Genomic DNA, 23,892 nt, shown 5'->3' with positions numbered 1-23,892 from the left:
AACTGACATCTAGAAACAGATGTAATTTTAAATGAATTTATTTTTATATTAATCTAAAGACATCTTGTTTTGTCAGAATTTTAATTTAGAATGCATGGATTATATTTTCAGCTCTACTTTTTACAACCCCTATGACTTTGGGATCTCTTTCTCTCTTTGTGCACATATGTATAGGCATGTATGTGTGTACATATATGTATATACATACACATATGCATATTGTGTTATAAATACACATGCATTATACACATGAGCAACATACATTGGTATATGTATATGCATTGTATATATATACATACATTTGTTTAGATGCATGTATATACACTTGCATATAAACATATATATGAGTACATGTATGTAAATAAATATGGGGAGGGAAAGATCCTCTCATCAAGAGCCACTGTCACTTGACAGCCCATCTCTCATGCATATATGCAAACACACATATACATACATACATATATAATGAGTAACTAGCAAATAAGTCCAATCTTTGTTATTATATTCATTTCCCCATTACACATTTATGTATCTAAACAGAGGGCAAAGTTGAAATGGCTTAGTTGAAGTCACAGAAGTTAAATGGCAGAACCAGAAATAAAACCTGTGTATTCTAAATGCCAATTCTGATAAAGCAAAGTACAGTGAGTTTACTATTCAGTCAGTCATTAAACATTTAGTAAGCATCTACTAGTTGACAAGCACTAAACAAAATATTGAGGATAAGAAGAGAGAATCTCTAAGTGAGAGATGTTACAAAGGTAAAATCAGTAGGTCTTGGCAACATGTTGGATATGGAAAAAAGAGAGGGAATAAATTCATCAGAATGATTTTTTTAATTCTAGGATCCATTCTCTCATTTTTGTGGTTCAATCATTTTCAGTAATGTCTGTCTCTTTGTGACCCCCCCCCCTCCCCATTTGGAGTTTTCTTGGAAAAGATACTGAACTGGTTTGGGAGCTCATTTTATAGAAAGGGAACTGAGGCAAACAGGGTTAAGTGACTTACCCAGGGTCAAACAGCTAGTATGTATGCAAGGACAGATTTGAACTCAGGAAAATAAGATTTCCTGACTCCAGGGCTGGCCCTCTATCCACTGTGCCACCTACATGCTCCCATTCTCTCATAACTATGAATATAAAACACTATCAGGTTTAAATGGTAGGGGCTACAAAGGGTATTCCAAGGGACCTGACATTTTTACAATCTTCCCTTCTTTATTCTTCCAATGAATAACACAAAGCATAGCCATTATTATCTGTTGATAATTCTTATAATTGCTAAAAGAAAGTCATTAAGGACCTCTGAAGTTGGCAGTGAAGAATCCAAAGTTACACAGCTCTGTGTATGTGTTGTGCATGGAGTCAGCAACCTCTGAGACCTGCATAAATCCTCAATTCTTTGAAGCATATTCTTCCTTTGAGAAACATGAGTTATTTTTCAAAAGAGTTACAAACAGGATTTATAAAAGCCTACCAGCATTTTTCATCAAAGAAAACCATCTTACTAGGCTACTCTACTACAATTTGATACTATTTTGTCAAATGATTGAAGGGGGGACTGAAACAAACTAGATTTCATAATGAGATTTATAAGGCTTTCAGATCAGTATAGAATGAATGTGCTTCCCTTAACACCCCATTATATTTATTTCATTGCCTTAGTGATAGACAGATTTGATGTAGGCTTTGTAAAAATCTCCTGCATGTCCTTACATAGGAACAATACCAAATTAATCTATCAAAATAGTGTGGTGAATTAAAGTTACAACCACTCATTAAATTCCCAATATATTTAATGTATTACAAGCTGTACAGTCAATGTGCAGGCAATTATTTTGTATTCTGAAGTCACTGTACCTTTTTTCAAACTCTGGAATCCAAGAATAATGTGATGCAGTTTACCAAGGTGCACTGCTTTAACTGTGAAAACCTCCACCTGAAATTAAAGAAAGAATTAAACAGGAGAGTGATGAATCCATGGAAAAGAGATCGATCGTTCCCTCTCTTAGGTTATATTCTATCCAATCCATTCCGTAAACTTGGGTCATTTTAGAGTTGGTGAGAATCTCAAAAGGGAAATTGAGGGCACTAAGTCCTAGCGAAGTTCAGGGACTTGAGCAAGGTTCCCCAGCTAGTTCTTGGAAGAGTCTTATCTAGAACTTCAATGTCCTAGTTCCTGATTCCCATACTCATTCAATTACTCCCCTTCACTAGACATAAATGTCAACGTGCAGCTAATGACAATCTTTCCTAAAATTTCTGTTGCCTATTTTAAGTTCCATTGAAGACATCACTTCTTTTGTATTTAGCACATGGGGCACACGGATATGAAGGCTAGCTGAGAATAGGTTATATGTCTGGAAAAAATACTAGGAGCACCACTCGTTGCAGAGTCTGAATGCTTAGCATTCAGAGAGCATGAATAGGGACATGAAGGATAATTCAGATTTGATTGGAGAGAACAAGAAGAAGGTACAGAGAGAAACCTGAGTTTGAGTAATAATTTAATTTTTCAGAAAGAGAAATAAATGAGTCAGGAGAAGCAAAACATCATGATATTCTTGAAGATTTTTTGTTTGGTCAGAATAATCAAACTGAAGTGTGGCTGAAAATCAAATAGAGATGCTAGGATTTGCCAAAGAATAAAAGGAGACTACAAAAAGAAAGCTTAATCTCAAGGCGATAGCTGTTGAATCTCACCCAATATGTAGTTAATTGAAGACATTAAAAAATTTATTTATTGTTGTCTTCAACATTTATTCCCACAAGATTTTGAGTTCCAAATTTTCTCCCCATCGCTTCCCTCCCCCCACCCCAAAATGGCATGCATTCTGATTATCCCTTCCCCCTGTCTACCCTCCCTTCTTTCACCCTACCTCTTCCTAACTCCCTAACCCTCATTTTTTATAGGGCAATATAGATTTCTATACCCCATTGCCGATACATCTTTTTTCCAAGTTGCACTTAAAAACAGTTTCTAACATTTGTTTTAAAAACTTTGAGTTCTCAAATCCTCTCCCTAATTTCCTCCCCACTAACCCTCATTGAGAAGGCCAGAAATTCAACATATGTTATACATGTGTAGCTATGTAAACACAACACTGTCGTGTTGTGAAAGACTAATTATATTTCTCTCCATTCTATCCCACCCCCATTTATTCTATTCTCTCCTTTGACCCTGTTCCTTTTCAAAAGTGTTTGCTTCTGACTACACCCTCCCCCAAAGTGTCCTCTCTTCTATCATTTCCCCCCCTTATCCTCTTCCTCCTACTTTCCTGTAGGGTATGATATCCAATTGAGTGAACATGTTATTCTCTCCTTAAGGCAAATCTAATGAGAGTAGGGTTCGCTCATTCCTTCTCACTTCCCCTCTCTTCCTCTTTATTGTAAAAGCTTTGTCTTGCCTCATTTATGTGAGATATTTTACCCCATTCTATCTTTCCCTTTCTCCTTCTCCCAATATATTTCTCTCTCACCCCTTAATTTTGTTTTTTAGATATCATCCCTTCATATTCAACTCATCCTGATTTAGTACTAGCTCCTTTGACCTCTGGAATATCATATTCCAAACCCTTGAATACCTTAATGTAGAAGCTACTAGGTCTTATGTTATCCTGATTGTATTTCCACAATGCTCAAATTGTTTCTTTCTGGCTGCTTACAGTATTTCCTCCTTGACCTGAGTAATCTGGAATTTGGCTGCAAAATTCCTAGGAGTTTTCCTTTTGGGATCTCTTTTAAGAGGCAATCAGTGGACTCTTTCAATTTCTATTTTATCCTCTGGTTCTAGAATATCAGGGTAGTTTTTCTTGATAATTTCTTGAAAGATGATGTCTAGGTTCTTTTTGATCATGACTTTCAGGTAGTCCAATAAGTTTGCAATTATCTCTCCTGGATCTATTTTCCAGGTCAATGGTTTTTCTAATGAGATATTTCATGTCTTCTATTTTTTTTCATCCTTTTGGCTCTGTTCTATGCGTTCTTGATTTTTCACAAAGTCATTAGCTTCCATTTGTTCCATTCTAAATTTTAAGGAATTATTTCCTTCTATCAGCCTGTGGACCTCCTTTTTCATTTGGTCAATTCTATTTTTAAGGCATTCTTTTCCTCATTGGCTTTTTGAATTTCTTTTGCCATTTGGTTTAGTCCATTTTTTAAGGTGTTATCTTCTTCAGTATTTTGGGGGTCTCCTTTAGCAAGCTATTTACATGTTTTTAATAATTTTCTTGCATCACTCTCATTTCTCTTCCCAATTTTTTTCTCTACTTCTCTTACTTGATTTTCACAATTCTTTTTGAATTCTTCCTCAACCAGAGACCAATTCATGCTTTTCTTGGAGGCTTTTGATGTAGGAGCTTTGACTTTGTTGTCTTTTGATTGTATGTTTTGATCTTCCTTGTCACCAAAGTACAATTCTATAGTCTGATTTTTTTTTTGGCATTTTCTCATTTTCCCAACCAATTACTTTACTTTTGAGTTCTTCTTTCAGTAGGGGTGGTGGTGATGGTGGTGGTGGTAGTGGTAGTATACTGTCCCAATCTTCAGGGGTTTTGTGCAGCTGTTTTCAGAGATAATTCTAGAGACCTGCAAATTTTCAGCTCTTTCATGTTTGTATGATTGAAGGAGAAGTGTTTACTCCTCTCCTGGTCTATGCTCTGGACTTTAAGTGACTTCAAGTACTCTTTTCTGGCTTGGAACTGTGAAGAGGATTCCCTCTCCATGGCTACCACAAATTCCACCAAACCAGCACTCCTTCTCACCCCAGGACCCCCACCCAGGACTGGGACCCAGATCCAAGTAGGGCAAAGCAAGACAATTCCACGTCAGCAATGACAAAGAGATCCCTGCAATCCCCCTCTGATAAATCATTTGATTCCCCCACAATCTGTGGGCCTAGAGCTCCAGAAACAGCCACTGCCACTGCTGAGGTTACCACAGGCTCCTCCACCCCCTTTGGCTCCCTGGGGCTGGGGTCAGATCATACTCCTCCCTCACCCAGATCTGATAGAGTTTTTCATTGACTTTCTATACTGTCTTTGGCATTTGTGGGCCAAAATGTCTGGAATCCACCACAGCTGCCAGTGATTCAGTCTCCTGAGACCTGCTCAGGGCCCATCTGTGCCAGTTTGGCCCATGCTGGACTGAGCTCTGCTTCCAGCCCAGTGCGACCTTCCAGGCTGTTTGGGGCTAGAGATTTGTTTCACTCTATCATTTTGTGGGTTCTGCAGATCTCAAAATTGTTTAGAGTCATTTTTATAGGTATTTGGAGGAGTTTTGGGGAGAACTCAAGCAAGTCCATGCTTTTACTCTGCCATCTTGGCTTTGCTTCCCTCTTTTTCTTTTCTTTTTTAAATGAACTTTTATCAAACAAGATAAATAGCTTTTTATCTCAATTAGTCAACAAATTGTTATTAAACATCTACTACGTGTCAAGTACCATGCTAAATACTAGGTATACAAAATAAAGATTAAAAAAACAATGCTCTTGAGAAACTCAAAATATAATGTAGGAGGCAACACAAACAACTATGTGCAAATGAGGTATGAAATAGGCATTACAATCAAAAGAAGAAAGTCATTAACCTTAAGGGGGATTGCAAAAAGCTTCTTATACAAGGTAGGATGTTAGCTAGGACTCAAAGGAACCCAGAGAATGCAGCCACTACAAATGCAATAGAGTTGGGAAATAGAGTGTCTCATGTGAGAAATAGTAAGAAGGCTGGTGGCACTGGATTTCATAGTGTGCTAAGCAGAGGGAGGAAAAAGTAAAGTGTAAGAAGATGGGAAAGGTAGTGAGGGGCTAGGTTATTAAGGGCTTTGAAAGCCAACCAGAAGGTTTGATATTTGATTTGGGAAGTGATAGGGTGCCACTGTAGTTTATTGCAAAGGACAGTGAAAAATCAATTTGATTCCTAAGTGAAGTATGGACTAGAGAGGAGAGGCTTGAAGCAGAGGACCAACAACAAGCATTTTAACTAGTCCTACAAGGTATGCAGTGATTAGGACTTGCACCAAGGTGCTGGCAGTGTCAGAGGAGAGAAGGGATAATTTGCAAGAGACATTAGAAAAGTAAAACCAGAATTTGGCAATAGATTGGGATAAGGGAGCTGTGGATAAGGAGAATAAGAATAAGGAGCTGAAGATGATGGTGACTGAGAGGATGGTAGTGTCCTCAACAGTAAGAGAGAAGTTAGGAAGAAGGAAGGGTCTGGGGCAAAAAATAGTGAACTCAGTTTTCAATATATTGTTTATGATGTCTATCATATATTCAGTTTGAGATGTCCAAGAAGTAGTTGGATATGTAAAACTGGAGGTCAAGAGAGACGTGAGGGCTAGACAAATAGATCTGAGAATGATTTGCATGGGGATGACAATTTAATCCGTTGGCACTGAGACCAACAAGTGAAACAGTATAGAGAGAAAAGTACCTAAGTTAGATTCTTAGGGGACAACCATGGTTAGTGGACATGATCTCCTTAGAAGAAGAAGTCAGAAAGGCAAGAATAAGACTAAGAGAGAGGGACATATTGAAAATCTAGAAGGAAGAGAGTACAAGGAGAACAAGCTGATCAACAGTATCTAAAGCTACAGAGAGGTCAAAAAGGATGAGGGTTGAGGAAAGGCACTTAGGTTTAGCAATTAAGAAATCATTAGTACCTTAGTAGAGGGCATTTTCAGTTGAATAATGAGTTCAGAAGCTAGACTGACTAGAATAACAAAGAGAATGAAAAGAAAGAAATGGAGACAATGATCATAGAAGACCTCAAAGAACTTGGGCTCAAAATGCAGGACAAATATGGGAAAAGAGTTGGCTTTGATGAAGGGATCAGTGAGGTTTGGTAGGCAAGAGTTGGAGGAGACATTGATGTGTTTGTTGGCAGCAAGGAACCAGTAGTTAAAATAGACTAAAGACTAGTGACAGTAGAAATGATTGAGGGGAAAATCTGCTGTAGAAGATGTGATGGAATGCTATCATATATGCACATAAGGTATCTGCCTTAGCATGCCTCCTCATGTGAGACAAGGGGAAAGACAAGACAGTGACAGAAGACAGCTCAGTGATATGAGATGAAGAGAAGGGAAGAAAAGGGAGCTCTCACGGATGTCTTCAATTTGTTCCAGCGAAATATTCCACAAGGCTTTCGACTGAGAGGACAAAGAAAAGAGGAGCTACGTGAGGCTTGAAACAGGATGAAAAAGTTTGGAAAAGCTGACTAAGATAATGAATCAGTTAGGAAGGTATGAAAAGATTGCTTTGTCATAGAGAGTGCCCAGTTGGGATTATGTACCATAAATTTGTAGTGATCCCCATTACCATGGTTTCAAAAATTCTCCAGGTTCATTCAGTAGCATGGTTGATGGGGGTAATCCAAAGCTTAAATTTGGAAGGTCAAGGTCAGTGATACAATAAGGAGGCAAGGTACTCTGGAGAAAAGAACAGGATACAGATGAATTCATTCATTTTTTTTAGTTTCAAGATGAGGAAGAGAGTAGGTAGTACAGGGGTTTTATGGCCTGAAAAAAAAATAATGAGTAGAAAAACTAGAAGTGTAAGTGCGGATGAAGACCAGGTTTTAGAGATTCAAGGCAGAAGGTGGAATGACAATAGATTGTGATCAGATAAGAGAATTTCAGAGTTCATGAACGTGGAAATGGAATATATGTGGGTGATAGGAACAATAGTATGAGCATTTATGTGTGTAGTAAAAGTAAGATGGAAAAACAGGTCAAGGGCAACGAGTAAGATGCGGAATGGGAAGTTAAGGTATTTGAGGGAGTATCAATATATAAATATAAAATTTATATATATGTGTGTGTGTGTGTTTGTATATATGTGTACATATGTGTGTATATGTATGTGAATATGCATGTGTGTGTGTGTGTATAATACTCCCTCAGGTACATTCCTTAACTTCCCAGTTAAGGGGAATATATGTGTGTATATGTATACATACATACATGCATATACATATACACACACATTATGTATACATATATATGCCATTGTTATCATTTCTGATTTACTGAGGAGGAAGCTGGAACTCTGAGAAGTTATATAACTTACACATCATCATAGAGCTAGCAGACTTAAGAGGCAGGATTTGAACCTAGGTTTCTGGCTCCTAACACAACATTATACTCAACGCCATATTGTTTCCCATAGATAGTTTGCTTTCCAAACTTATTATCATACATTTGTCCCTACCAACCTTAGAGGATAGTCTGAAGGTCAAATGGAGCTATCTATTGGAAGGTGCTATGAGATCATTTAGAGAGAGATGTTTTGTAAGCATTAATTCTTAATTGAGACAAAGACAAGTCTGCGAAATATGCTAGGAGGAATTATTGAAAGTTGCAGATAAAATGACAAGTAAAGCTATTTTAATTACTGTGTCTGTGGATGCAAAGGTCACAGAGCAAACAAGAGGCTGATAGTAGCAACCTGAAATCTCTTGTTGGCACATCTTCGCAGAAGGCTATTTTCTCAGGGAAAAATGGAGAGAATGCTACACTTGGGTCCAGGAAGATCTTAAAATCCTGCCTTTGATTCCTCCTAGCAGCAACATCCCTTGATGTCTATGTGTCTGTCTCAGGCAATGATATAAGGCTAAATCATAAATGGACCTGGGTCTGCATATCTAAAGTCAATCAGTCAATAAGGATTTATTAAGTGCTTCCTATAAGCTTAGTAAGTGGAAAAGGCCAAAATATGTTCCCTGACTTAAAGAAGATCTCATCCTAATGAGGGAGACACATGCAATTAATTATGTACATACAAGTTGCATACAGTGCATATGGTCTCAGAGGGAAGGCACTAATAGCTGGGACGTCTGGGTAGGAAAAGCCTCTTTCAGAAGATGAGGTTTTGGTGGAATCTTAAAGAAGCCAGGGCTAGACAAGAGGCAGATTTGAGGAAAAAAATCATTCTCACTTTGAGGAACAGCCAGTGGAGTCAATAGGAGTTCCACCCCATGATGAAACACACATCCTTCAGGACTAGGAATCACCCCAAAATGTTGAGTATTATGTACTTAGTATGTCCACAGAAATCATGCCAAGTCTAAAAAATATGGGTATGTTAAGACATAAATATTTTACAGAATGTTCATGATCAAAACAAGAATACTTATAAACGCTTTCGCTATTCTTCCTGAAAGACAGAAATCAGTGAGCAGTCAAAGATCAATAGATGTTTATTAGTAATTACACATAGTGGAATTGTGGGAAGGATACAGAATGCAGGACGGAGGCCTGGACTTGTCTTTGCCTTACTGTATTACGGTCCTCTCTTCCAGTGTACATTGAGTAGATCTTAACAGGAGTGCATAACGATACATAAATCTTTTTCACTGTTCTCACTACTTGGTTATATCAGGCAATCTCCCTAATTAGAATGTATGTGAAAGTGTGTTTCACAAATGCATTTTCTTTGGGGCAGGGGGCGGGAAGGGAAGAAACTAATGATATTTCCCATCTATCACATCATTTTCACTAAAGTTATACTGATTTTTTTTTACATGGAAACAAGGCTAGTGAAATAGGTTTCTTTAGATTAAAATGTATGCTCGTAATTACTTGTTAAATCCCTCAAAATTTAATTTCTCAGTGATATCACACTATAATGAAATACAAATGGACTCCATGATAACTTAACTCATTAGTGCAAAGATTTGGATATATCCTGGACCAACTGGTTGCCTGTAAAACCTAAAATCAATATATCAGTTACTTGAGAATGCAAAGAATGCAAACTTTACCCTGCTTCTGAACTATTGTTAATAGCTAAATAATATCCCAGCATAACCTGCATGTCTGGGGCTAGTTACTTTATCTCAATTCCAAAAGAAAGCTGGCCTGAAAGAGTTTCCATTAAGAAGAAAACAGAAGACCAAAAGAAAAAAAAAAACAAACCAAATCCCAGAACATAAAAGGACATATTTGACCTGAGTTAACCTTGTTGTGCTGCCAACTGCTCTTGTAAGGAGAAAAACACAAAGCCAAAAACACCTAGCAACTGTAATTTGTTAGAGAACTGTGGGGATCAGCAGCAGCTTGATGGAGGAGGCAGCCTAGAAGACAAAGTCATAGACAATTTTTGGAACATTCAGTGACTGTGAGGTTCTCCCTAAGAGCATGGATTGCCTATAGTCGACTGTAAGTATCCTCACACCTTCCTCAGAGGTCTCCTGTCTCCTCTTTTCCCATGTGGTTGTATTTATTTTGTAATTCTTTGATTTTTCCACTATGGGTCCTCCCTCTCCCTGTCAGTATCTTCTTCCTTCTCCCTCCCCTTCTTCTATTTTTCAGTTTTCTTTTGTGTGCTGCTTCCTCCTGTTAGAATATAAACCCCCTGAGGATAGGGATTGTCTTTCTTTTTCATATTTGCATCTTCAGGCTTAGCCTGACACAGAGTAGACACTTAATTAGTGCTTGTTGACCATTGACACTCAACTGTGGAAGGAGTATGTTTCCTTGCTCAATTCAGCATATGTTTATTAATGCTTAATATGTCTCTGATACTCCTATTTACTTTACATTTTATTAAATGCTGTTTATTCATAATTCTGTATGTCCAATGTGGTTGGGTCTGGAAGAGAATACACTAGAGGGCACTCAAGCGAGAGGACCTGAAGAGTACCTTGAATTTGGATCTAGCTTTCAAGAGAACATATTGATGTCTCATGGTACCCCAGGCTACAATAACAACTGCATAGTCATTATTGCATTATCAAAAGATTCCTGCTAAGGTAAATTTGCTTCACATGGGCAAGAGGTTTATACCTTGAAAAAAATGGAAATATCTTGATTTTGCATAAGGTTTAATCTAAAATATGCATGTAGATGTAGAATTATTAAGCATGGGATCTATACCTGTTTTAGTTCTTTGTCAAGAAGTGATGTAGAAGAAAGAGTAAATAAGAGAGTAACTAAAGTAGGAATGCAACTAAATGAAAAATCATGTTTTATGTAGGCTTAAAAGTCTTCAAAATGAGAACTAGATAACAAAGATATCAAGATGTCACAAGAATCTCTAAGTCGGGGTTGCTGCTATTGTTTCTCTAAACAAATTTTAAAAGTGGAACAGCAATTAGAAACATTATAGAAAAAATCATTTGGAAACATAATAAGAAAACTAAAGAAAAGAATTGGAAATTGATGCCAGAAATAGCAAGACTAATTGTTATGGGGTAGGGAAGTAAAGGCAAGGATTGAGTTGACATTTCTGACAGCTGTCTTCTGAAGCTTTTAGGTAGAAAAGTGAGAGTGGGTATGATGAAAACAATTAAGCCTAAACAGCTGAACGCATCTCCTAAACTGCACCCTCCCCCAAACATCCTCATCTCTGCTAAGGACTTCAGCATCCCCTATTTACTCAAATTCATAAGCACATAGTTATCTCTCACACTTCCCTGACCTTCACTCCACAACTAAACATTTGCATAAAGAGGCAAGAAATTCTCTTTGATCCTTTCTCCACAAGATTTTGTACATCTATCTCCTTTTCTCTACTTACGTGGCCACCTCCTTTAGTGGATAATTTCAATAGTCTCTCCACTTGTTTACATCTCTAGTCTTTCACTTCCAACAAGTCAAGCCAAATGTATTAAGTACATACTACTTGTGAGACACTGTGCTAAGGGCTAAGATATAAACACAGGCAAATATCAGTCCCTTCTCTTACTGACAGCACAGGTTCACTCTTGATCTACAGGAAGACAGCTTTGAAGGGTTAATAATCTTACTTTATTCTAGTCTAGTCTTCTCAAAGGGAGTTGCTGATCATGGGAGCACCAACTCCTACAGCATTCCCTAATCATCAGTCTTGCAAGGGCTGACAAGAAGGGGGAGCAACTACCCTTAAATAGAGACAGGCACAGCTTGTGCTCACCCCTACATCCCCTCAAGCCTCAGTTGGGGCCAGTTGAGGCAAACACAGATTCCCCCTGGGGCCTTGATGAGGATCGATCAAAGCACACATAGCATTCCAACTTGTGTATTCACCCCTCAGGCTTCGCCACGCACTGGCCAGCGCCCATTACTTTATGGGGCAACAGATAAAGAAGGCATACTGTCAGAAATAGCCTCACAAGTTTACATTATCTCACTGTTATATATCACCGTGCAGTCACAGTGGATATTTACAAATTTAAGCACAAATGCTCATATTATTTATCATTATATGACACTGCACAAGCATGGTAGAAATGCTTATAAGTCATGAGCCTGGGAAATAGAGATTGTTATGGCCATGGATCCTGGGAAACTAAACTCTAAGAAAGAATAACAGAAATCTGCCTTACAGACACTAAAATCCACCTTACTCACACTGATTCACAGTCTAGTGGGGGAAATAGAATGCAAACTACTATATACAAACGAGACATATACAAGCTAGATTGGAGCTATTCATAGAGGAGCTAAGAATACGGAGAGCTGGGAAAGGCTTCTTGCAGAAGGCTAGGCTTTAGCTGAGACCGGAAGGAATCCAAGTAATTAAAGAGCTCCAGGCACGGAGGGAAATCAGTGAAAAGACATGGAGCTAAGAGATAGAGTGTCTGATGTGAGGAAAAACAGCAAGGAGGTTAGTGTCACAGGATTGGTTACATATGGGAAAAATAGTGAGGGACCAGGTTTGCTTAAAAATGCCAACAGAGAATTTTACAGTTGATCCTGGAGGCAATAGAGAGCTACTGAATGGGGGGCTAACATGGTCTGATATATACTTTAGGAAGATTTGACAATTTGACATCTTAGTGGAGGATGAACTGGAATGGACAGACATTTGAGACAGGGAGATTAAACAGAAGGATATTCAGTAGTCCAGGCATGAGGTCATAATGGCTTGGAATAGGGTGGTGGCAGTGTCAGAAAAAAAGAAGGTATATATGATATATTACAAAGATAAAAACAGAAATACTTGCCAACAAATTGGTTATGGGGTAGGGGTTAAAAGGAGTCAAGGATGACGTTTAGGTTCAGATCCTCCACACAGCTACCAAAAAATTCTGGACCCAAATGACTCTGGAGGAGAAAGTGAGGCTAGGACTTTGCACAACTCTCCCTCATTTAAATCCAAGTCACTTGCACATCATGCCATCATCTCCATGATGGCATGGTCCACTCTGAGAACAGAACAACAACAATGTATTGCGGTAGCTAGGTGATACAGTGGATAGAGTACTAGACTAGAAGTTAGGAAGACCTGAGTTTGAATCTTGCCTCAGACATTTGCTAGTCACATTGGACAAGACATTTAATTACTTTTAGCTTCAATTTCTTTGCCTGTAAAATAAGAGCAATAAATTAGCTCCTCCTCATTGGGTATTGCAAGGGTTGAATGAGATTATGCATGTAAAGTGCTTTGTAAACCTTAGAGTGCTATATAAATGTGAGCTATTGAGTGGGATTTTTTGGTAAATTTAAGCTGAGCTGTTGACACAGTGTTATTAGCCACCTCTCTTGCTCTCTATTTCAGGCAACGAACTAAGGACCAGATTTTATTCTTTTGGAAATGCCTTAGTCTTCTTAGATGATCTGATAAATTGCAACCAGTAATAAATTAATATTTTCAATCATCAGGCAGAAGTAGAAAAATGGCACTTATACATCCAGGAAAAAGTTTGAAATCTGTGTTTCAAAGCCTACACTTAAACAACTCATCTCAGTATTCCTCAATCAAAAGATATTCAATTTTTCTACCAAGAAAAGCAAGTAATATGCAGCATTAGATTGTGAATTTGTAAATGTAATGTTAAAAAATGTTCCTTGTTTCACTCATCATGTATACTGTATCCTTGGTAGCTTCACACTTTGGCATCTCCCGTTTCTAGTATGGGCACCAGGTAATCAATTAAAGGCAAAAGACCATTTCTCTTCAATAGGACTTAGGTGGGACAAAATGTACACCCCTTCCTTCTCTATTAACCAAGATTTTATGTCCTATTCTGTAAATCCTACATCTAAAAAGAAAACTTCTAAATCAAAGATCTTCAGAGTTTCTGCCTGATTTGAAACCTGTTTCGTGGTCCTCCATTTTTTTTACATGAAAAAAGTATTCCAGAAGCCTTTACAAAGGGATTGCTTCAGGTATTCCCAGAATGTTTTCAAAAAAGCATGTATCTTTTTCTACCAACTGATGAAAGCAATTATTGGAGAAATAAGCTGCATTCTTCTTTCATACCATGAATGACTTTTTGGAAGTAGTGAAAGAAACTGAGTAATTGATTCTATACCCTCTTTGTCAATAGCCCTATGTTGTCATACATCCCAGGATAAAGAGAATAGACCTTGGTTATTACACCAGGGAACACATGAGACTTTAGGATCTCAGGAACAATTGTGAGTGATTTTCTTTCCCACCATGCCTCACTAGTGCTTAAAGGAAAAAAAATAGAAAGACACTTAAGCACTATGTCCTTCTGGATGTTCTTGTCTTCATATTATGTATAAACAATTAAAGCTTTAATGTAATACACTAATAGAATTCTCATTTTTCTTATTCTGCATCTAGAAATATAGCTATTTTCTCCCCTTCCTGATCTCATCTACAGTAATCCCCTCTGGGCCCTCTCTATTCTGTTCCCATCTAATTTGCTTCCCATTTAATATTGGATTTTATAGCTATCTATGTTGTTTTCTAACCTTCCTAGGAGACCATAAGCTCCATGAGGGCAGGGAACTGTTTTATCTAAACTTTGTTATCACCTCCAGCACCTAGCACAATATTGAGTGTACGTTCCAAACTACTTGTTGTCTATTGAATGAATGAACATAATTTAGACTCCACGTAAATAAGAAATAGCAAATCAAAGCACTTATTAAAAAGTAACATTTTTGTTTTACCTGTCCTCTGGAAAAAGTGATTGGGCTACTTCTTGAACTGTTAAGCCATCTTTTCCCAGAATCACCTCTTTCTCCTTTTATGTAAATATAAACCTGACCAGTGGCATCTGAATTCTTCACATCTCCAGTGTGTATCTGGATGGAGTATTCCACAACTGCAGGAAAGAAAAATAAAGAAAAAAGTCACTAGAGAAAAATTTTAAATGCATCATTTTATTCTGTATTCTGTGGATGCCCTTGTCTCATTAGGCCTATGAATAAATTTGGTTAGGAGTAAAAAAAATTAAAAAGCTATTTGATATAGGATAGAAAGCAATGGAGAGTAAGTCAATCATTTCATTCCGCATTTCTTGCATAGCAGACAAATAATTTTTCTTTTCCATCAATCAGTTTCTCAACTAATAAAGCAGATGCAAACTGTAATCACTAAATAAGGCTTTTTAAAAGTACCTCACATTTTGTTTTTACTTGAAAATGACCAAGGCCATACTTTCCATCACCAAGGAGTAAAAATAGTATTTTCTGCTTATGTAAAATATGTGATGCTTAACATTTACACAAACAGAAAATGTCATTTTGTTCTGCTGTAGTGAAAACTGTAGGCTTGATTATTTTGAAGAATAAAATGCATTTTACCAACTCTGAAAATGCTGAAATTTAAATCAATAAATGATTATTGGAAATTTTATATTAAAAGTACAAGTAGATTCCAAAAGGAGTGTTTTTTCCTGACTAGACCACATCCTTCCTTAAAAGTTTAACATTCTAACCTTACAAGGGCATTGTAAGTAATAGTTAGGGATAAGTATCTATTGCTTTCTGAGAAAAATAGCATATCTTCTGTCAAAAGTAAGCCAATAAAAGAGAATATGATCAGCAATCAATTAATGGTAACATATTTTTGAAGTCTTTGTAAACCTGCACATTTCAGTTTCATATTTTAGATGTTATCCATTAGGCCATGAGACTCCATTTATTTTTACTAGCTGCCCCCTTCCCCCCATGTCTTCAATGACTAGCTTCCCTAGTTTCCTTCAGATCCCAACTAAAATCCCATCTTCCACAAGAAGCCCTTATAGAACCCTGTTAATGATAAAGTCTTCCCTCTGTTAATTATCTCTATACTGTATATATCTTGTTTGGACAGAGTTTTTCCCATGCTGTTTTTTTAATTAGAAAAGAAAATGAGCCTGTTGAGATCAGAGACTGTATTTTGTCTTTCTTTGCATCCCCAGTACTTAATACAGTGCCTAGCACACAGTAGGTGCTTAGTAAATGTTTGGTGATTTGATTAGGGAGGCAAATTGGCTAGATTTTGATCATTTGAGATATACAAGTGTGGCATGTATATCCATAGCTCAAGTGGGAATGATCTGAAAAAAATCTGACCCCTATGTTCATGACTTAAGAAAAGTAAGCAAACGATTCTTTTAATGATTACATTTTACCTTTAAGGAAACATTGTACCTTTCTATTTCCTATGAGGTAAGTGGTCAGAGGCTATGAAGAGACGTTACAAAATAAATGACATAGATTACTCATAGCTACCTTAAAAGTATTCAAACTCTAGTAGTTAGATAAATGTAAATTAACACAACTCCAAGACACTACTTTATACCCATCAAATTGGCAAAATTAAACAAGATAACATTCAATACAGGTTGGACCATAGAGAAACAGGCTTATTATTACACTGCTGGCAAAGCTGTAAATTGGGACAATCCTTTTGAAGAGCAATAAGGTGTCATGTAGAAAGAGCCACATAATAATTCATATAATTGACCCAATGATCCTACTCCTAGGACAATAGCTTAAAGACGTTATTGACATGGGGGAACAGGAAAAGATCTATCAGTACAAAAACGATTATTTATATCACAAGTCGCTGCTAGATGGAGAAAATAATTTACTTCAAGGGACTTGTGAGAATCAAATGAAATAAATTAAATAAGTACTTTGCAAACCAAAAATAATATATAAATTTCAGCTAATAATACACTATTCTCCATCAATTAACAAATGAAAAACCCTCATACTGCAAACAGATCTTAAAAATAAAACCAATAAACTATATTGGAAATAGAGCATTATCATAGGGATAGAACTAAAATAAAAAATTCTTGCTAATAATCACTTAAACATGAAACGTACCTGTGAGCATCTCAGAACATTTTTTTAAAAAATGTTACACTTAAATATTAAAACTTAAATACACAATAAAAAATTTTAAAAACATTATAAACAAGTACAAAAGAAAAAGCATGTCATGTGCACAAGAGAACATGAGAAGATTCAAAATATTTAGTAATTAATTTCTATTTCAAGAAACCCTATGTAATAAATGCTATGCATTGTGTTGAAAGCTGTCCATCTTTTCTTTGATTCCTTGTAAGTTTTCTTTTGTCCTTTATTGTGCACTTTTTACTTTGTTCTTCTTGTCCCCTTCATCTTTTCCCCTCCCCTGCCCAGAGGGCTACAATTAAGCACATATATGTTTATAGATAGACATATACATACACACAGACACATATCATATGTGCATGCATATGTATATGTAGATATATATACATATATTTTCCCTAACAAATTCTACTCCTGGTCTTTGTTTTTAAGTTTGTGCATATCTCTTATTTCTTATCACTCCTGACTCCTCTACTTTATTTCTACTTGCTACCTTACCTTCCTATTATCTATCCCTATCCCCCCCTCCAAGGATCCCTCCCTTATCCTACCATTCCCGTAAATCTAAACACCCTTCTACATCCCCCTTAATCTGTTCCCTCACCCTCCCTTCCCTTATGTTCTCCCCACTCCCTATCCCCTTAGCATTGTATTTCTTTCTGAAGTTAGAAGACGTTTATACTTCTCTAGATATATGTGTATTATTCACTTTTGAACCCATTCCCAATAACAGCCCTCCTCCCCCACCTAATTCCTCTGTGTCAGTTCTTCCTCTGGTACCTCATTTGTATAAGATAATTACCTTTTTTTTTTAGCTGTTCCTACTTTTTAAAGTTACATCATACTCAGGTATTCCCCAATCTTTCTTATGAACTACCCAATTACTAATAACAATCTTAGACATATATTTTATATTTTACATATAAAATGTCCTCATTAAGTTTTTCCTTATTGAGTCCCTTTGTAATTAGTCTTTGGAATGCATCTTGTATTTCTCTTGGCACTTGTATGTCAAATTTTCTATTGTGTTCAGATTTTTTTAACAAAGACCTGAAAGTCTGACAATTCATTAAATATTCAATTTTTCATTTATATTATAACTTAGCTTTGTTGGTTATTATATTTTCAGCTGGAACCTCACTTCTTTTGCTCTTTGATGTATAGTATTCCAAGACCTGCCATCTTTTAGTGTCTCCACTGCTGGGTCTTGTGTGATTCTAATTTCAGCACCACCATATTGAGATTGCTTTTTTTTCTTGTTCGTTTAATATTCTAACTTTGAGCTGGAGGTTTTGGAATTTGACTATAATATTTCTCATAGGATTTCAGATGATGATCAGTGAATTTGTTCTATTTCTACTTTCCCCTCTTATTTTGATGCTTTAGAACAATTTTATTTATTTCATGTAGTATTGTATCAAGATCCTTTTTTGATCATACTTCTCAGGTAGTCAGATTATTCTTTTATTTTCTCTTCTTGATCTATTCTCCATTGCTGGGGTTGGAAGCTCAATTCCATGTGGACAGTCTCGGGCGCGTAAAGGTGGGAACTTCTAAATCTTAGAGTTTTCACGAGACCCCCCAGGAAACGACTGGGAATCGAGGTGAACCAAGCTATCTCGTGTATTTCCGCCTCTTCCTGTGAGAGACGTGATGGGAGAGAGCTCTCCCCGCCCTCGAGATTGTCCCGGATCTGGGCACACTATTGTTATCTAACAGCACGGTATTCAGATGCAAACTATGCTGCTGGAGAGTTTAAGTAAGATCAGAAAAGCCTGAAAGTTCTCTTGGGCGGAGGGGCGCGGAGCGGACAGGACAACAAGGCTCCGCTTTTCCTCTCTCCTCTCTCTCCTCCCCCTCTCTCCCCACTTATACTTCTACTTCCAATCTCTTATTGTAAGATCTTTGCCTCCTTGGGAGATCTTTCTCTTTCCCTCCTAAGGAAGAATTCCCCTGCACTTGTAACTAGACCCTGAAATAAAGCTCAACCCTTGTTCGACTCTGGAACGTCCTTTCTCTCATACGAGCATCTGGTTTGGCCAACCGAAGACCTCGGGAGGTGAGGTAAGAAGACTCGGGTAGCCCTCAGGCCTCTAGGCCTGGCACTCCATGTCAATTGTTTTTCTTATGAGATGTTCCACATTTACTTCTACTTATAAATTCTTTATATTTGTTTTATTATTTCTTGGTTTCTTATAGCTTTGCTGGCTTCCCCTTGCCTAATTCTGATATTCAAGGAGTCATTTCTTCTTTAAGATTCTGAATCTCCTTTTCTAATTGGTTGACTCTCTTTTCATAATCTTCTAGTTTTTCTTTGTTCTTTTTTTATGTTTTTCCTCAAGTTTTTCCTCAGTTTCTCTCATATGATTTTTAAAGTCTTTTTTTAAGTTCTATGAATTCTTTTTGGTCAGGTGACTATTCAATGTTACCCGTTAGGGTAGAAGAGGTTTTGTTTTTGCTTCTTTTGCTTCAGCATCATCCTCTGAAGATGAACCTCAGACTTCTCTATTCTCATAGTAACTCTCTATGGTGGATTTCTTTCTCCCTTGCCTGTGTATTTTTTACTTGTCCTATCTTAGTTTTTGCAATCACCTGTAGTCCTGAGGTATGGGGCATAGTGCCTCTGGCTTCAGATCTTCCTTCAGTTCTCCTTTCTGGCCTGAAACCCAAACCAAGACCTCTAGCTTCCTGTAAGTGCTCACAGCCAGTGGCTTTCCTGCCCCACTGCTTTGGCACTCACCTGGCTTGTGTTGATTCCTTCCCTCCCCAGCCATGTCTCTGTAGTACAGCCACGTCTGGTGTTCTTTGTCAGCAGCCCAGCTCAGCTGCCCAACTCCCCTTGATGTCCCTGAAGTAAAAGATCTTGTGGCTGGGGCCCAGACAGCCTCCCAACCCAGTTATCCCCAGGGTTTGCTGATTGCTGTTTAAGAGGTCTCTATACTGAAGGTGTTTACTCTTCACAGGGTCCAACCCCAATCCTGAGATTTCCTTCAGATCTTCTCCAATTGTTGCTGGAGGGCCCCTGTTCTGCCCCTACTCTTATTTATTTTTACCTTTCTATTTTTGCCCTGTATTGTGGAGAAAAATCTTGAGAGCTTGGATTTTCTGATCTACTCCACCATCATTCCAGAAGCCTCTAAAGAACAACATTTTAAATAGATACTGCCATGCTGAGTACTCATAGTCTCCAAACTATATGTAATGAAAAGTTTTTTTTAAATATAGAGTTCCAGCTTAAGATATCAAAACTGTCTCAGAACAAAATGACATCATCTTTCATCCTCTCTGCTACTGGAGCTTTCCTCAAAATGGTTTCGAGGACTCTACAGAAGATAAATTTTCATGTCAGTATTTGTATTTTGTTGCAAAAAGAAACCATGCATTTTACCCAACAGTGCAATAGTTCACAAAACATTAAATGTAAAAAAACCAAAAAGCTCAGTAATGATATCCCAAGATTATGTTTATGTAAGTTCCACTGAAAACTATGAAAAAAAGATTAAATGAAAGATAATGATGATAAGTGCAACTGATTACAATGGTCATGAGAGCAAAAACAAGTGGAAATAATATAAGTGCCTAAAGTTTGAAGAATAGATGAGAAATTATAACATAAGAATATATTGTTTCACAGTACCATAAGCAAGTATGAGTATGAAGAATGCAAGAAAATATAGGAACTTACACGAAGTGATGAAGAATGAAGGAAAAATTACAATAGACATACTGATAAATAGGTAAATATAATAATAAAATGATAGTAACAAAATATAGAAAAAATAAAGAGAAAAATAGTTGAGAAGGGAATCTGAAAGGAAACAGGGGTATTTAGCTGCTATTTGTTAAAGTTAATAGATGCATTAAAAACTCTAAACGACAAGAAAATTATGGTGCTAGGTTCATTTTTTTAAATGTCCATTTAAAATTTTAAAACTTTCTGTTTGTTGGTGGCTATTATGTTTATCACAAATAACTTTAAAGGAAGATTATAACTTTAGTCATCTTTGTACTTCTTAAAGACAAAAAATAAATACAGTTTTATTCTCACTGGAGATGATTTGAATAGATTATCAGTACACAAATCAAGATATTTATTTTGTTAGCTAAGACAGTGTCATCTATGGTTAAAAATGAAAGGAGGGAGAAAGGAAAGAGAAAGAAGGCAGAAAGAGTGAGGGGGAGAAAGAATAGGAAAAGAAAGAGGAGAAATTTACAATCCTATCTGTGAAGGAGTAAAGCAGAATTTATGCATATATTCACAGACACAGACACACATACATATAATAAGAAGTTCTAACATGTTTGGTTTTTGAAAGCTACCTAACAATCTGTTTTTGACCACATTTCTTATGTTTTCTTGTCATAAGATTAAGCAGATAGGATATAAAACATAATTCCATCATTCTCTATCATTAACATTCATTTATTCTTTATCTCCAATCAGTAAAGCCCCATACTTTACACATAACAATTCTACTCAGTGATTGAATAACAGTGCAATGGTTGTTAATGCCTACTCTGTGGACCTCTTCTTAAAATGTACCCACTTTATCCAATTCAATTCCCTCAAGACAGTGGTCTAGTAATGTCAATTAGTCATTCCTTTCGGTCTTGGCCATTTTACTACTTGCCACTTCCTTGCCAAGATTCAGTCCAGGATCTAATCTCAGACCTCTCAATTAAATGACTCTAAAATGACTTCACATTCCCAGAAGGCTCTTACTTCATTTACTTAAATATTTATCTGAACAGAGAAGAGTATCCAGGCTAAGCCCTGCGGCTTCACTGCTGTTCTGGAACCTAGTGTTACAGGAAGGACAGTCTCATCATTAAGAAAGAGGATGGTTCTATCATTTGAGCTTAATTTGAGACATCTGCATGGCTTTAGTTTTCTTCTTTTTAAATCTTAAGCAGAACCAAGGGTCTAAATCTAAGCAGACTGCCTTGATCCTGGATCACGGGAATGGGAGCTAAAGTTTGGACCTGCTGGTTAAGACAGACACACATGCATGTATAAACACATACCTGCATGCATACATACTTTATGTATATCTGTACATGATGCACATTAAAGGGGAAATATTTATACATACTCATTATGTTTATAAAAGGGGTTACTACAGTGGCATTGCTTTAGGAAGACACAGAGAATGTATATGAAGGACAGAATTCATAAGCCAAAAGGAAATAAATTTGAAGGGGAAAAAAAGACATGTAATGTACAATTTGCAGAGAATAAGAATTGGACTCATCTTTAAATCCTCTAACTTATATGAATAAATAAAAATGGAAGGCAGAAAGTAATTACCCATCAGATTTCTCTCATCAGCAACTTAAAGTAAGCAAAAGTAGACCTAGCAGTGAATGGATAAGAGCCTCAACTACTCATACTTCCCCTATCTAATGGCTATCATATATCTACAGTTTATTTCCCTAAGCCTGTGTCTGCATCTGTGGAGGCAAAACTCTTATCCCTATTACTATTCTATACTCTATAATACTCATCAAGCTCATCTTCCCTCCCTCATTATCCCTCGAATGTTGTCTTTCATTGTTCTTTCTAGAACCTTGGCTCTATTATTAACAAACTAGCTTTCCCCTGTATCTCTGTGGTTCAGAATCCTCTCATCTCTCTGACTTCCACTGCCTTTTTTCAGTTTGTCCATAAAACTGTCTACTTCTGTCTTTTTGTCATCGAGCTTGAAAACCTTGCTTGGGTCTAAAGGCTTGTGAGATGCAGATGCCACTATGTTGTTCCTGGCCATCCTCTCTAATGCTAGAATTTCTCTTATCATCTGTCATGTATTAAAATATGAAGAGCTATTGGAAAATTCCTGCATCTCTTCACCCATTCCACACCATTAATATGCCAATATTTCTGTAATCTCTCCCCTATCCATCTGTACCGTCCAGTTCACATTCTTGCTATTTCAACCAGTTTCTCTCTAAGTCACTGTCTCTCATTTCTAAAGGAATTTAGTGCCTATAAGATCTGTACTACTCTGCTACATCCCTGATCTTCATATATGGGTCTTCAGTATACATTCAAATAACTCTCTGAACACCTTACAAACTTCTTTACTCTTTTTGAGGATGCTGCTAACAACTGAGTCCCTCCTGTATATAACTGCAAAGTAATCCTTGACTCCCTCTTTCAAGCCCAATTGATTCTCTCTATCCAATATATTTTACATCTGTTCCCTTCCCTCCAAGCAATATTTTCCTCACCCTACTTAAGATTTTCTCTGCCCATCTGCTGAAGTAATATATTAGCCTCCTAACAGGTCAACTGCTTTCAGTCTCTATCCTATCCAATCCATTCTCTACCTAGCTACAAAAATAGTATTTTTAAGTCACATATCTTACCATCCCACATCCCACCCCTGCACAAAAATCTACAAAGGCTTCCCATTGCTTCTAGGTTGAAAAATCCCTATAGTCAAGCAGTGACAGAGGTCTGATTTCCTCTTTTCTCTCCAGTGTAGTTTCACATTACTTTCATTCATGAACCCCATGTTCCATTCTGTTCCCTGAACCTAACATTCTATCTCTCAACTCTAACAATTCATACAGGTTCACACATTCCTAGGACGGCTTCTCTGCATCCCTCCCTTCTTTGTAATTGTCTCTTACTCTCTGTTTCTGTTTGGGTATACATATGGGCATTATATATGGGCAGCTAGGTGGCACAGAGGATAGAACATCAGACCTGGAGTCAGAAAGACTCATTTTGAGTTCAAATAGGAGCTCATGTACTTACTAGCTGTGCGACCCTGGGCAAGTCATTTAACCTTGTTTGTCTCAGTGTCCTTATCTGTACAATGAGATGAAGAAGGAAATGAGAAACCACTCTAGTGCCTTTGCC

At 37.1% G+C, this 23,892-nt stretch overlaps 1 protein-coding gene across 5 annotated transcripts in view; it reads right to left on the bottom strand.

Annotated features, from left to right (window-relative positions):
- LOC140501243 (lipoxygenase homology domain-containing protein 1-like) overlaps window positions 1–23,892 on the bottom strand; it is a 680,545-nt gene that overhangs the window by 148,398 nt on the left and 508,255 nt on the right. For all 5 annotated transcript variants that reach the window (XM_072604606.1, XM_072604605.1, XM_072604607.1 and 2 more), the window contains 2 exons: window positions 14,847–15,001; window positions 1,860–1,938 (listed from right to left, as the gene is read on the bottom strand). In XM_072604606.1, coding sequence (XP_072460707.1) covers window positions 1,860–1,938; window positions 14,847–15,001 — 234 coding nt within the window. The remainder of the gene's footprint in view (window positions 1–1,859; window positions 1,939–14,846; window positions 15,002–23,892) is intronic.

This window comes from Notamacropus eugenii, chromosome 4 (genome assembly GCF_028372415.1).
Source record: "Notamacropus eugenii isolate mMacEug1 chromosome 4, mMacEug1.pri_v2, whole genome shotgun sequence".
In the NCBI taxonomy this organism is placed as follows: Eukaryota; Metazoa; Chordata; class Mammalia; order Diprotodontia; family Macropodidae; genus Notamacropus; species Notamacropus eugenii.
This window is presented reverse-complemented; position numbering and strand designations above follow the sequence as displayed.